This window comes from Gossypium hirsutum, chromosome D13 (genome assembly GCF_007990345.1).
Source record: "Gossypium hirsutum isolate 1008001.06 chromosome D13, Gossypium_hirsutum_v2.1, whole genome shotgun sequence".
NCBI classification, from domain to species: Eukaryota; Viridiplantae; Streptophyta; class Magnoliopsida; order Malvales; family Malvaceae; genus Gossypium; species Gossypium hirsutum.
The window spans coordinates 34,270,116-34,285,836 of record NC_053449.1 but is presented as its reverse complement, the minus strand read 5'-3'; the positions used below and the strand labels follow the sequence as shown (position 1 = coordinate 34,285,836).

At 31.4% G+C, this 15,721-nt stretch overlaps 1 protein-coding gene across 2 annotated transcripts; it reads right to left on the bottom strand.

Annotated features, from left to right (window-relative positions):
* Positions 1–1,472: 1,472 nt before the first annotated feature.
* LOC107895031 (translation initiation factor eIF-2B subunit epsilon) lies at positions 1,473–11,189 on the bottom strand. Of its 2 annotated transcripts, none has more exons than XM_016820222.2 (15): positions 10,800–11,189; positions 10,491–10,721; positions 9,141–9,455; positions 8,322–8,429; positions 7,363–7,549; positions 6,943–7,205; positions 6,067–6,196; positions 4,725–4,777; positions 4,195–4,455; positions 4,044–4,120; positions 3,430–3,521; positions 2,415–2,497; positions 2,108–2,179; positions 1,834–1,959; positions 1,473–1,749 (listed from the first exon to the last, which is right to left on the bottom strand). In XM_016820222.2, exons 1-15 carry the CDS (start codon positions 10,935–10,937, stop codon positions 1,705–1,707), a joined length of 2,181 nt encoding a protein of 726 aa, XP_016675711.2. In that variant the 5' UTR covers positions 10,938–11,189; the 3' UTR covers positions 1,473–1,704. The 2 variants fall into 2 exon arrangements, with proteins under 2 accessions (XP_016675711.2, XP_016675712.2); XM_016820223.2 differs by having other exon boundaries at positions 6,943–7,103; positions 10,800–11,184.
* Positions 11,190–15,721: the final 4,532 nt, after the last annotated feature.

The window sequence follows — 15,721 nt, the reverse complement described above, 5'->3', positions numbered from 1 at the left end:
CGTGGCAGACCATGGTTGGCCCACAAACCATTTTTTGTCGGAGATCGTCGAGTACCAAAGTGATAAACAAAAAAATCGTACAGGTAGCAAACCGAATAAATTGAAAGAACAGATATCATATTGACAGTTTTAGTGAAGTACAGAGAGAAATATTCCGTTATCCCTTAAACTAATATAGGCCCATAATTTAAAATACATTTTAAAATTATACAGTTACTTTTAAAAATATATATGTTTTTAACTAAAAAATTAAAACTCATAATTTAATGCATTAAAAGGTAAATTTAAAATACAGAACCCTTTTAAATTAAAAATAGAATAATTTATTCAAAATTGTAAAAATATGTTTTTTAACTAAAAAAATTAAAAATCATAAGTTAAATAATAATTTAATGCATTAAAAGTCGAAATTAAAATATAGTTTAAACAATAGAACCCTTTTAAATTAGAAATAAAATAATTTATTCAAAATTATTTAAAATTTTATAACAGTTAAGATTAAAATTAAAATTAAAATAAAATTTATTTAAAAATTCGCTCAATATTAGAATTACAAAACAAGTTTTTAAAATGTGTAAAATGTTAATTTTATATGATAAAAATATCATATTTAAAATAATTTATAAATATTGTTTTAAACATTTTTAAAACTGATTATAATATTTTATAATATGATAAAAAACATATTTAAGTTCTTAAATAATATAATTAAAATTAGTTTTGTTTTCAATTAGAAATAAAATAGTTGATTTAAATCATACCAAAAAATAAAATAGCTAAACTTAAAATATGTTCAAAAAACTTACACCGCTAATATCAAAATTAAAATAAAATTAATAACTATTTTAAAGATCTTGCAAAAGTTAAATTGTTTAAAACCTATTTAAACATGATATAAAATTACTTAAAACTGTTTATAATTTTAAGATTATAATATATGTTTGGCATATACTTTTCAAATTGTGTATATATGTTCAACGTCTACTTTGACCTAAAGAATGAAAAAAGGTTACAATTTATATTTGATAATACTTTTATAAATAAATATATATATATGTATTCATTTAGTACATAATTATTTTCGGAAATTATTAAACCTGCTATAGTGTTTCAAAATTTAAGAATTATATAACATGTTTAAAATTAATTACGATCTTCGAGAAAATATGTTAAACTACATTTTAAAATTTTCAATTAAATTAACTTTTAAAAATGAGAGCTGTAGACTTCTAAATATTTAATTTAAAATTTAAAATTTAAAAACGGAATCCGATCAGTAACATAATGCAAAAAATATAATTTTTAAACAATCTTTAAAAACAATGACCTTTACCTTAAACTATTGTTTTAAAAATTTACACATTATTCATATGAAATTTTAAAAATTTTTATAACATACAGTATTAGAATATTTTTTATAATGTTTTTACATGTTTATGGAACGTAAATATATTATAACAATATTTTTGAGATAATATAAATTCATTTTTGACAATATTACTTAAAAATAAAATATTAATCCATACAACTTTCCTTCTTCTCTACTGAAATTCTATTACTCTAAAAGGAAAAAAGAATGCAATAAGTAAATCTGAATATACGGACTCCTATCAAAACGTTTCAATACTTTATTAGCCACATGAAAAGCAAAAATTGCAAACAAAGGCAGACCATATTTTCATACCTCCCAATACACCAGTAGTCTCACTCATCCTCCTCCTCCTCTTCTTCTTCAGCCTCTCTCAACCACTTTAAAAGGGGAAAGATGAGCAAATATTAACAATCTCCATTTCACCGAGTGGCAAATAGAAAAGATTAAAGTTCCTTTTTTACCTGTATAAATTTTTCTGAACGCTTCAGAAACACTTTATCCGATTCATCTGCTCCTTCCTTCTCATCCGCCCACCTTAGAATAGCATCTTCTTGTAGAATTTCTTTATCATATAAAAGATGCAAAATCTGTGAAACAACAATCAAATGAGGATCCTTCTTTTCACTAAAGCTTCACATCTCGTTCTACTTTATACACAAACAACGGACAATTGCCAAGTTTTTATCTTGAACCCATCAAGGCATCTTCTAGATCTAGGCATATCATTAGAAATACCTGTGGAAATAATGCAGCAAACTCCTTGGCCGATTCCAGGCACATTTCCTCAAATTTCAAGATAACCTCAATCTGTTAGGCAATAACAAGAGAAAGGTTAGCGCAAAATTGTAATATAGACAAAAAAAGTCCACCATGAGATGTCAGTTTTGACATGTAATAAAAACAGACAAGTCACCCCACCCATCTGATGAAGTGATACAAAGAAGAAATTAAATGTAGCAGTCCAAAAAAAGTATTATTCCTTTGGCTTACAATTGATATTTATTAATCAGATGGAATTTGCCACCAGATCAACAATACAAACCTCCTCATCTATATCATGCAGGAAAGACTTCAAAAGTTTTTGCCATGTTGTGACTATATCCGCAGCATTTCTATGCAATTCACCTTCACAATAGATTGAAAACAAACTAGTTAGTGATTACAAACAAGTTAATCATGGAGATTGATTTTTGACAATAAAAGATGAAGTTATCTATAGGTATTTTCACTTTTCCATTTTCAGTGGGAATGAGCATAAGAGGATTAATAGCAGCAAAGAGGTACACTTGTATCGTTAACAATTCAGAAGCACAAATGTTTATGCAGATACATGCTTAAATGTTTGGACCATTCATTATTCAACAGTAACAGAGGAAAGACCATATAAGTAAAATAAATAAGAATTAGGAGAATCATCTAACATCCAATCCTGTCCGTTGCTGCTCGAATTAGCACTTATTGGCTAACAATTGCACTAACATATGGAAGACAACTTCAACATTTTCAGAATAATTTTCTTACGTTTATTCCTGAAAGACATACACTACAGTCTGCAAGTGTTGCCACTCTAGCAGACCAATAAAAATCCTCAATAAACAGCACAGCACTTTAAGGTCATTAATAAAGATTGGACAGAACTTCTGAGAAGATTAAAGTGCCATCTTCGTTTTGAACAAATCATGAATGACATAAGACAATTATATATGAACCATAGAGATGTGCAACCTTTGAACTACATAATTCAAAGATTAAGAATACAAATCACTGAGATTCAACATAGAATAGCAAGACGGAATTAGCTAATGGTGCTCTAATAATTTGGAAAATACTATAAGTTTGGGGCTTCAATAGATTGAAGAGTTTATCAGAATTTACTTGATGCAAAAACTCACTGGCCACTTATGTGACAGCTATGCATATGTGAATATTTATTGAATTCAATCATTTAGAGATGCATGGTAAAACAACAAAAAGGTTTCTTCATATCAGTGCAGTGTAAATATATAACTACCAGAATAATCATGAAAAGGAAACATAATAAAAAGCAGCACACGTACTTGCAGAATTATGTGGAGATTCTACTGCCAACTTCATCATTGAGTAAAATATTGCTCCACCACAGTCAACAGATGCCATGTTGTAAGACAACCTGAAGAAATAATGGCAGGAAACAGGTTGAGGCAAAATATTAGCCCATATTGAGAAATACAATAGCAGCTCTGTTTGAACATATCTTCGAAGCAAAAATTTAAGTGCTGATTGAAGATTTCCTTAGGGAGAAAGCATCAAGGATGGTCTGCTAGAGATAGGTGGTAATTTCGCTAATGCTCTTGAGCACCATTCAGGTGCTGAACAGGCATCAAACTAAAGGGGATAAAGCAAACAAGGCTGGATTTGAATAAACTGATGAAGCATAAATTAGAAGGATGTGGTAAACAATTATTAGCAATTGGAAAAAGAGCAACAGTTAAACAGCAAAAGTAATGTGATGAACTGTATCTGTTGCTGAAGATTTTAGGTTCTATACTTTCAAATAATGTAAAAAGGCCAGCATATATTTTTACAATTAGGAAAAAAAAGGTTAAGAAAAATGTCAGTCAAGGAGCCCACCAACTAGGTTAATGGCCCCGGCTTGCTCAGGCCTCGGAGAATTAAAATGAATGTAACTTACCGAAGTGCATTCACCTCTAAGACTGCAAGGTCTACTTTGACATTTTCATGAACAGCCCTTAAAAAGGTAGCTTCAACCTGCCAATCAGAATGGAAACTATAAATAGTTCTCTATACTACATATTATCACCATGAATATAGTCACAGATTACCTCTTTCTCAAAGGATACATAGTCATCTCTAGAGTCTTCATTATCGTCATCTTCAGAACCATTACCATCAGAATCAGTTTTCAGCTCTCCTGAAGCTGAAATAATATTCCCATCTTGAGTTAACAGTTCCTCATCCTCATCTCTATCTAGCATTAGCTTAACCAGTTTATCTGTGGGAATAGGTGCAACTGAATGCCTCCATTCTTCATCATACGCTCCTTCAAAAACTTTCCAAATATAACCAACTCCGCCAGTACCAAGCTGATAACCATAAACAATTGCATCATCCAAATTATTATTTAATTGCCAGAGAAGTATGAGAGAGAGAGAGACTGAAGATTCATTTCATACTCAACCTCATGCTATTTAATTATATCAACAAAGATATATCATAAATTTTTTTCCTATTTTATAATTATGTTGAATTGCTTACGAGTCCTTATTTTCTCCATATTCACTCTGCACCACCTTGCAAGCAAAAGTGGCAGCAATAACATAAAATAATGTTAGAAGCAAGCCATAGAACCAACCTCAGATGCTATCTCAGATAAATCAGGTGCAATGTCCCCGTTCAATTTATCCGCTGCACCAAAAATTGCTTTGTTAACTTCTGTAAGCACATATAATAATGAAGATCTCCCTTTTCTAGAGATAAAAATGGTAGCTTATCACAAAAATAAAAGAACAAAGATTGCAGGCACAAATTACCAATCATTAAACCATATGCACCAAAAAGAAAATAACATATAAACAATTATATAAGTGCTGAAATACAAAGAACTCTTCCATAAAAGCTAAATTTTGCTTCTACAAGCTTCAAAGCAAAGAGAAGAGGAAGAGAGAAAGAAAGAGAGTGCTAACCAAGAAATGTTGTAGTGTATAAACAAAGAAAAAAAAAAAGCTTATAGCATCTAAAAATCAAATGAAGGAAATGAAAGAAAAATTAGATTCAACTCTACTCAAAGGTATGGAAAAATATTCTTTGTCCTGGGAGAGAGAAAACCAGGGGGGGGGAGGCAATCTGACAGAATGAAAACATTCACAGTTAACCAAAATGACTTTTGTTCCATCAGTAGTTTTTTCCAATTCAACCAAACCTCATCAGCATATTCCAAAGTCTGCCGTCCGTAAAGCACCACATTTACAGCATGCACACAGCACATACAATATTCTAACTATGATTACTCAACATAGAATTTCTTTGGCATGACATGTATCCTTCTCTTGGTTATATGTGTATCGATTGCTTCTCTCTTATTTTTTTCTCTCCTTCAAGAGAACATTCATAAAAGGCATAAATACAAGAGAGAATTTTAAAGGGGATAAATAATGAAAAAATTGGTCTAAAATAAATTTGAAAAACTTTCACCTTTTATCATCCTTTTTGGTTAAGATAAGTACATAAGGCTCTGGTTGCGTACCAGATATCAAGTAATTGCAAAATTTTATTTCCAAGAAATAAGTTAACCAATATTTCTATACACTGATGAAAAGGATATGCAGGATACACAACAAAGAGAGACCACAAAAGCACATGGACAGAATTTTTTTAACAAAAATACACTCAGAAAAGAATAGATCAAAGAAGAAATTAGTTCTGAATGGTTTGTCTAAATCCATAAACTAGCACGATTTCCCAAAAGCTTCTTCTTTCAACAGCATAAAGTACAGCCTTTCATTACATCCTACCATAGAATCTAGACATGTAATATATTAACCTGGATATCAACGATATAAAGAAGAAAAATAGGTGCAACCTTCATATACTATGTTTAAATAAAATGAAGAATGCAATATTACAAGATTCGCTAAATACCTGAAACATTTAAAAAAAAACAGATATTAAAAATTCAGATAGCTCTAGGAACTTACATCGAAGCTCCCCAGTGCCACTAGTACTGTCAGCATATTCCAATTCCTCATCACTATCTTGCTGGGTTGGCTGTTGAAGTAAAGAAACCTTTGAGTAGGCAGGAACAACAAACTGTTGTCCAACTACAACCTGGAGAAAAGAAATGTTCAGATCTCTTGCAAAGAACATAACTTTGAGCCATACAAGAAGTATTATTAACCAGAGAAAATATTGTAATTAAGGAATAAATAAGAAAAATACAAGGTTCAAAATTGAGTATGCTATTTCAAATTTCCAGCTCCAATTAAGATAAAGACCTGAAAAGAAGATTGAGGATGACCATGGGGAAGGTTGCAAGACAGACTTATAATTGATCACACTATAAGGGGGTAGCTAGAACTCCAGGTAGGGTGGGGATGTGGGAATGATGGTTGTAATAAAACAGGAAGTTGTATAATAAGGATGAAGCACAAGTACAAGAAAGAAAAAAATAACTGAAATGACTATTGTTCATATAGCAATTACAAACGTTTGAGATACAGCTTTTTAGCAAATAGTAAAACATTTCAAATCCCAAAAGAGAAAATCTGGTTGACTTGTTTATCAATGGTAACAAGAAATTGTAAGCTGCACGTCCAGAGAGAAATCAGAAACCGCCAAGAAAACTTACAACTTTGAGTTACTTTAGTTGGGAGACAACCCATAATGGTGTCACCATAATATATCATAAAATCTTAGTCTATCACATTTATAGATATTTGAACCAGTATATGTCTTGAGGCATGATGCAAATTCATATAACTGCATGTAGACATGTATTCAAACTAATCACTGTAATAATAATGACAACATTTGACACTTAAAAAATTGTCTAAAGTGCTCCAAGGGATGCATACCTTGAAAGATAGAATAACTCCAGGTTGCAAAACTGCTCCTGACTTCAGTATTACACCGTCACATACTATTGCATTCCTTAACTGACAGCCATCTTCAATGGTAACATTATTCCATATATAAGAGCCTTCTATTGTGACATTTGATCCAATAGTGCACCTTTCTCCAATAACAGAATGAGAGATTTTTGTGTCATTCCCTATTTTGGTGCCTTGTCCAATGAAAATGAATGAACCTAATTGTGCAGAACGTGACAGTGTGACATCTGAAAATAAAAATTGATTAAACCACTTCCAAGGAAAGTCCTGAACTAAACAAATTAAATAGGTACAAGCATAAATGATGAGATGTTACATGTTTAAAGCATGAAACTTTTATGGCAATGAAATACGTAATAATCATTAGTTCGTTTCAATCCATACCAGATGCTCGATAAGTTCCCTGCCTCTCAACCTTTATTGCAGAACTTCCACAGAGCACATCTGGAACAAATGGATAAGTCCACCTCTGAATTATGTCCTTGCTTATGGTATCATAACTTCGAAAGTTATCTATCCTAGCAGCATAGCTTGAGTGAATTTCATGAGTAAATATCTTGTAACCCATGATCTGCAGCCATAAATAAAAGTGGAAGCAATATGATACAAAATCTTATGATATTCAGCCCGGTAATAATATGCAATTGTAATATTTCTCCAATTCTATTCTTATGTTTATCATCAGATGTCAAGTTTAGATAACATATAACGGCATCATCAACTACATCATCCTATATTATATTTTAGATGTTATGCACAGTATTATGCTAAGATACGCATATATGATAAGTATATTTACTAGGATAACCAAACTTCCTTTCAAAATTTCTATGTTCTAACTAGTATCCTGTAAATTTTTTTTATGATGTTTATATTTTTTAGGGGTAATGAATACAAATGTCTACATTTTGTAAAGAATAGATAAGTCATTGTTTTGATGATTACGCATGCAACACCATGTTTACCTATCCCAGAAACAGAAATAATCAAAGCTTCTTGAATTTTTTTTTTTAAAAATTACAATTAAAGGAAAGCATAATGTTTTACGAATTATGATGCATGTTACTAAACAAAAAAGGCTGGCTTGCGAATTCCAAAGCATGGATCTAGACTAAAGCTTCCTGTAGACTGGCAGACAATTCTACATCATTCGGACAGAAGGGTCAGCTAAGACTGACAATGCGCATTTGAGTGTACAAGGACAAACCACCCAGTTTTTTTCTTTTTTATCTAAACTTTGCCTTTGGATGTGCAAGCACACAATTTTGTTTTATTAAGGGTGAAAAGTGATAAGAAAATATTTTAAAACAACATGATATAAGTGTATGATATGTAACACATACATCATCAACCAGCAGTCCCTTTACAAAATGACGTCTTAGATGTTGATAGTCAAAATTGTCTGTGAAAAGACTTAGTACTTCTTGAGAGCATATGTCAATATAACAGTCCTGCAAAAGCAAACCCGAATTATTTAGTAAAATATCATTCGACTAAAAACAAGTAGCATAAATCATATATGTTTAATATTTATCCAGGCAATATGTGATAATCAAGCCACTAACTGAAAGAGATTGCTGAACCAGTAACAAAAGGTTTCAAGCCATGTAGCTTGAAAAAGGAAGTTTGAAACTTATAATGGACCCAGAGTTGAGGTCAAGGTTTAAAGTTCTTTCTGATTATGGACAATCAATGATTTCAGTGGAATACACAGAGAAAAAGGATAAAGACAGCGTACAATAAATAAAAAGCAAAAATATTTTGAGAGTAAATAACAAATGAAGAACAAAGTGATGTTGTAAAGAGCCATTTGAGTTTGGAGAAGAGCAAACAAGTTTATAATAGCACTAAAACAGAGATTTTGACTGCTACCCATCAAATGAAACAAGCAAGAGTTTTAAGGCATCAATCACTTGCCAAGCAAGAAAAAGTACACACTCATTACATCTATTTTATAATTATTTACAAACATCTCTGTTCAATACCGAGAAACACAACTAAAATTTGTAAAGATTTACACCACATCCACAAAAGAAGGAAATTTATCATAACATATTAATATCTTCCTTTTTAAGTGTCTGTATGAATATATATAATGATGGCAAAATAGGTAATATAAAAAGTAACCAGATAATTTCACCAGATGATTTGAAGAACAAAACCTGTTTGTCATTGTGCAGAATGACAGAAGGATTATCAGCTATCAATGTTTTATCAAGAGATATAAAACCCTTTGAATATTCCGCTTTATCCTCGTAATACAGAAGCTGTTTTGTAACAGGATTTATAGCCATGAAGAGTTCATCAGTACCAAGTCGAGACTGCTGGGTGATCGGTGAAGGCTTTGACTGTTTAACAACCATGGTCATTATAGCATTAGCATCTTTTTTCCTTCTGTCTTTATGTTCTTGAAGTGCCTGTGTAAGCGACATGTTGCTCACTGTATCTCCACTAATAAGAACGAAATCTCCATGTATCTGAAAAGATAAGGAGAAAAACAGCGCATACTGAGTGAAACAAGCTCCAAACCATGATGGTCGTAAATAAATTCCAAACATGAGATTATAATTGCCAAAAATCTACAAAAAAGAATAAGGCATCCCAACCAAGAACTCTACAAAAGATTTAAACATATTGAAAACAAAGTTCAATAAAAAGGAATTCTAGTGATGTTGTCCTCATTTCCTTTATTTTGAAAATAAGCACATTTAAAAGATAAATAAGACTTCCTGCAGGAACAATTAGTTGCAGAAACCAGCTTGAACTTTAATGGAGGTGATCCATGATGCTCAAAGATCAACAGTTCAATGCTCCTCCAAACTCACCCATCCATTAAGCCTAGAAGACAAATGCCCAGGAGCAAGACATGACAGATGAGGCAAGCTGGTACTACCTCATTGGATCTTTAAGTCACATCAAAGTAGTAACTATAGTCCAATTCCTAGTTTTAACACAAGCCTTTGGAGTTTGATCTATTCCCATGGGTTTTCACAGACTATTCAAGTGGGTTTTGGCAGACTACCAATTTGCTTTCTACAACATTTACTTCAATAATCAATTTGTGAGAAACACCTTTGAACAAATTGGTGAGATGATTATTTTAATTTCAGCAACTTTGGGAGAGTAGATTTTACAAAAATTGGAGTTCGTACCCAAATGCACAATAATTCAATAACAAAGAAAAAGCAACCCATTTCCTGTATTTACAAACTAAAGAAACCAACTAACCAGCCCACTAATATTCAACCTCAACATTCAACTAGAGGAGCCAAAACTTGCTTGAGCCAGTGGTTAGAGCCCCCATCTGACACCTACATGACATGAGTTCAAACCCTGTCATCCCCTCCCCCTCCACCAATATTGTATTGACCAAAAGAAAGAACATTCAACTACAGCTTGCTCCTCCTTCTAAGACGGTATAAATTTCAAGTAAATGAATTATCTTATTAACATATTTCTTCGTACACACTGTTAATTAGTGGAAAGATACATAAATATATAAAAACCATTACCACATTGCGCTCGTAAATCAAACGCAAAGCATCACCAGCACTGATGGAATTGTGAGATTCTATTGTAGTAACCGAAAAATTTGGTTGAGATGACCATTCGGAACTCTCCAAGTAATCAATCACTTGTTTCGAATGAGCACAGCAGAACACGAAAACCTCCTCTACGCCCGCCGATTCAAGCCATGCTAATGTATAATTTATCATCGGAATATTTACTAAAGGCAACAATACCTTCAATCAAAGAGGTAATTTTTATAATTAAACCAAAACATATAACAAAATTTGAAAAAAAAATGTCTGCACGGATACCTTGGGGCGTTCGAGAGTTATTGGACGGAACTTGGTGGTGAAGCTATCAGCTAAGAGAATGGCTTGTAATGGATGACGTGCTAATTCCTCTGGGTCTTCTGAAACCCTAGCAGTAGCACCCTTTTTCTGTGCACCCATCTTTCCAGTCTTTGTCCTTACCGAACAAAGAACCGGAACGCAGAAACTTATTCAGTTAATAGAGTGAAAAACGAGGGAGAAAACCCTAATTAATTAAAATATATAATATCAATAATCAACAAAAAAAAAAGAAGCTGAAGCTTGAAAACTGAAAGTGCAGGGAAACAGTAGCAGCAAGAAGAAATAAAGAAGAGATTTTGGGGGTTTTAGGGGAAGGTCGGATCGGGTCTGGATCTCCGATCTTTAGTTCTTACAGGGTTAGGTCCGAATAGAAAGCCTGATATATTACTCCAGTACTGATAAGCAAAAATCGGTGGCCAAGCCCAACCGCCCAACTAAACAAAGTTTTAATTTAAACTACAAAAATAGTCATGTATTTATGCTTAAGTTTACGTTTTGGTATGTTTCAATTGTAACGATTTCATCACTGGGCCGTTAGTACCCGTTAAGTGATGGATGGAAGTCAGAGCTGGCAGTATGGCAGACGTTTTTGCCATGTCATCGCCATGTTTTGAGCCTATTTCCCCCTTTTTTAAATGAATTTATAATATAAAAATATCTTAAATCTTTTATATACAACATATTAAGGTAAAAAAGAATTAAAAAAAATAAACCTCTCATTGTTTTAAGCAAACGACAGAGAAAAGAAGAAAAAGAGATGGAAGCACCTAATGGTATACCTATATGTAATTGTGATTCCCAAGCTCCGTTAAGGATGTCTTGATCAAACGAAAATTTAGATAAGGGATTTTTCAAATGCCAATATTATGATAACTATAAAAGAGGTAATTGTCGGTTTTTTACCTAGTTCGATCCTCCTGTTACCCCACATTCAAGGGTGGTGTTGGTTGGAATGCTAAGGAAAGTTAGAAAGATAGAGCGGGAGAATGATTTGGGTTGCTATGGTAGTGGTGTGTGTATTTATGCAGTGGGTTTTGGTTTCCAAAACTTAGGTGTTGTTTGTGTAAAAGGGAGAAGGGTGTAGGATAACTGATCTAGGGTTTGGGTTTTGGTAACTTGGTTAGTGGTTAATGGAACAATCGTGTTTTTTTTTTATTGTTAAAATTACGCTGAATTGCATATAATATATGAGAAAACAGACATATTGTTTTTTGTTACAAAATAAACAGTGCATGACTTCTAAGCATAATTAGCCAATCAATTGCCCACTGCCCAAATAAGACCTATAAAGAGATTACAAAATAAACCAATGTATGGAGCACTGCCCATTTGAACAACAATGGCTCATATGAAGCGACTACAAAACTGCATATTATAAAGCGGCTCAAGGCAGCTGACAAAAAACGTCTCCCTACTATTTAAATTTTAAAATATATTCATATTGAATCATTGTATTTTTTTATTTAAAAGTCTTGGTCTCTTTCTTTAATTTTTTTAGTTAAAATTAACTGTGTCAAAGATAAAATAATTTTTTAGCCCTTAATATTTATATATTTTTTGTCAATATGGTCCTTACCCTTTAAAATTAGTTAATTTTTTTAAATATTATTTTTTCTTTATTTTTAAATAAAAACAAAGTAATTAAAAATATATTTTTTGAAAAATAAAATATAAATTTTAAATTTTTAAAAAAATAAAAATAAAAATGATATTAAAAATATTTAAAAAAATTCAAAGTTCATCTAAACTGGATTGGACTAGCCAATCGGACTGAGAATCAGATGGGGGTATCACTCCTATTAGAGGTAAAAAATAGGTTGACCCGCAAATTAGTACGGGCTAATTGAACCAAATTAAAAATTGATTGAACCTACAATTAAACCAATTTTAAACTAGTCTGACCAATTGGTTCTCAGAACGACCAGTTCGATCAATTGAAAGCAAATAAATTATTAAAAAAATAAAAATCATAAAAATTGGTCAAATGCCACTTCAATTGGTTTTTTAGCCTGATTCAACCAATCTGTACTGGTTTGCAAGTCAACCAGCTTTTATCTCTCATCGAACTGATACCCCAGTTGGTTATTGATCTAATCGATCCAGTCTGGTTTAGATAACATTGAATTTTGTACTTTTTATATTTTTAAAATATTTTTTAAAAAAATTCTTTTTTATTATTATTTTTTAAAATTCTAGAGAGTTCTTTTTCATTTCTTTAACAAATATATGTTTTTAAAAATATTTTGTTTAAAATAAGAAAAAAATAATAATTTTAATTTAAAAAAGCATGTACTTTTAAAGAGTATGGATAATTAAAAAATTAAATTAAATGTTGAAAGCTAAAAAACTTAAAAATTTTAAAAACTGATTGATCCACAAAATGGTATGGGTTGGTTGAATTAGCCTAAAAAATCTATTAAATTGTCAATTGAATCGATTTTATAATTTTATAATATTTTTAATTTTTAATTTTTAGTAATTTATTTGCTTTAAATTGGTCAGACTAGTCGTTCTAGAAATCAATTGGTCAAACTAGTTTGAAATCAGTTTAACTGTAGATTTAATCTATTTTTTAGCAGGGTTCAACCAATCTATATCTATTTGTGGGTCAACCATTTTTTACCTGTCACCAAACCGATACCCCAATCGATTGTTGGTTCAGCTGGTTGGTCCGATCCGATTTAAATAACATTGAATCTTGTAATTTTTGTTTAATATTTTTTTAAATCATTTTTATTTTTATTTTTATTTTTTAGGATTTTTTTTATTTTTTTATTTTTTTATTTTTTTCATAATTTTTATATTTTTATTTAAAATATGGAAAAAAATATCTTTTTTAAATGTTTTTGTACTTTTAATTGGTAAGGATCAAATTGATAAAAAAATTGTAAATGTTAAAGGTTGAAAAACTTATTTTACCTTTGACATGGTTAACTTTAATGGCTAAATTAGACGGAGGGACTAAGATTTTTAAATAAAAAAGTATAGGGACTCAATATCTCGAAATTAAAGTATATGGGCTAACTTTTAATTTTTGAAAGAGTATAGGGACCTTTGGCATATTTAAACAAAAAATTTAAACGATATTAGGATTTAAGATAAACTACGAAGTTAATCATCCAACTTTCATAAGTATTTATTTTAGGCACTGGAAAAAAAAGAAATTTGCATTTTTCGCACTATCGTTAACAATTGTTTTCATTTTGGTCACTCATTTTATCTTTTTAAACTGATTTTATCATTGTATGAGTGAATTCTTAAAATTGTCAAGTGCTCTTATATATATATATTTGTGTGTGTGTACTATATGAAACTAAATTGATCATTGTTTTCTAAACCGTGAAATGAATGTCATTAGCATTGTTGTGTTTTAAATTCTTAATTAGTCTTTTGTACGGAGTCTAAACCATAGTTTGAAAGGTAAGTATATAGAGATTTTCCATATTATTTGACTAAGCATTATGTTTAACGCGCCATTGTCTTTACACGTAGGTTTTCTGAATTGGAGCTCGATTTGTTCATCAGATCACCATCATACACCATTATGATCATTCAAGAGTATGAAACAATTGTATATGTAATTCAACTCCTAATGCGATGTATTACTGTCTCTTAGGCTTAGTTTAGCTATAACACCCCTAACCCCTCTACGTCACGGATTAGGGTTACGAGCATTACCGTACAATTAGAACTTTTACATTTAATTTCATTTAATAGCATAAACATAACTCAAACCATTCATACATACATATATCATCCCTAAATCGGACCCTTGAGGCCTTAAAAAATACTTTAGAAACAAATCGGGACCAATTTGAAATCATTTGAAAATCCTAGGAAAAATTCACAAAATTTTGAAAACAGGGGTCATACGGCCGTGTGGCTAGGTCGTGTGCCTCACACGGCTGAGACACACGCTCGTGCAACAATCGAAATAGGGACACACAGTCGTGTCCTAGCCCGTTTGTCAAACCGTGTGCTATCTGACTTGCACCATAAGCACTCAACAGGCGACACACGTCCATGTGACCAAGCTGTGTGTCTCATACGCCAAGTCACACGCCCATGTAAACCTAAAATGTACCTTAAACAACAAGTTTACCATTTCCTACTTGTTTGGGTATTAAGTAACTCAAAAACAAATCATTTAACCTATTCAAAATACGATCAAACATACTTAAAACATGCCAAAATAATCATCTTAGGTGCCTAACCAATGTATCCTCATTGGTACCACAATTTATATCACCAATGCAACATTCAAATCAAGATTTCAAGCATACCAAATCACTCAATTTAGCCTAACATATATCTACCAAAAACATCAAGCTTAAGTTCACACACACCTATGAAGCCTTGGTTCAAACAACATGCCAAACTTATGGCTTCAACACAAAAATATGTTTATATACCAAACCAACATTATACTTAAAACTCAATTTACATCCCATTCACAAAATCACTAACAACCAAACACATCCTAGGTGCATGCCATTACAAAAAGTAAACATTATCACACTTGAGATCAAGGATCGTTGTTAGATGTTGAGTCGGTGATCAAAAGAGAAGTACCTAACCTGCGCACAAAAAACAAAACCGCACGCCGAGTAAAATCAGTGATATTTCTATAATCCAAACATTTAAAGACATAATGATACATGAATACTCAAATTGAATTATACAATCACATTATTGTCTAAGCTTACAATTTCAATATATCATCATTTCAATTTCATACATATCATCACATCATTTTTATACTATGCTCAATATGTACATGTTTTCATACTTGATTGTTTATAACAAATCTCTCAATTCACATCACTTGCTATATAAATAGCTTTTCACATATCAATCCACATTTCCTTATACAATGACATTAT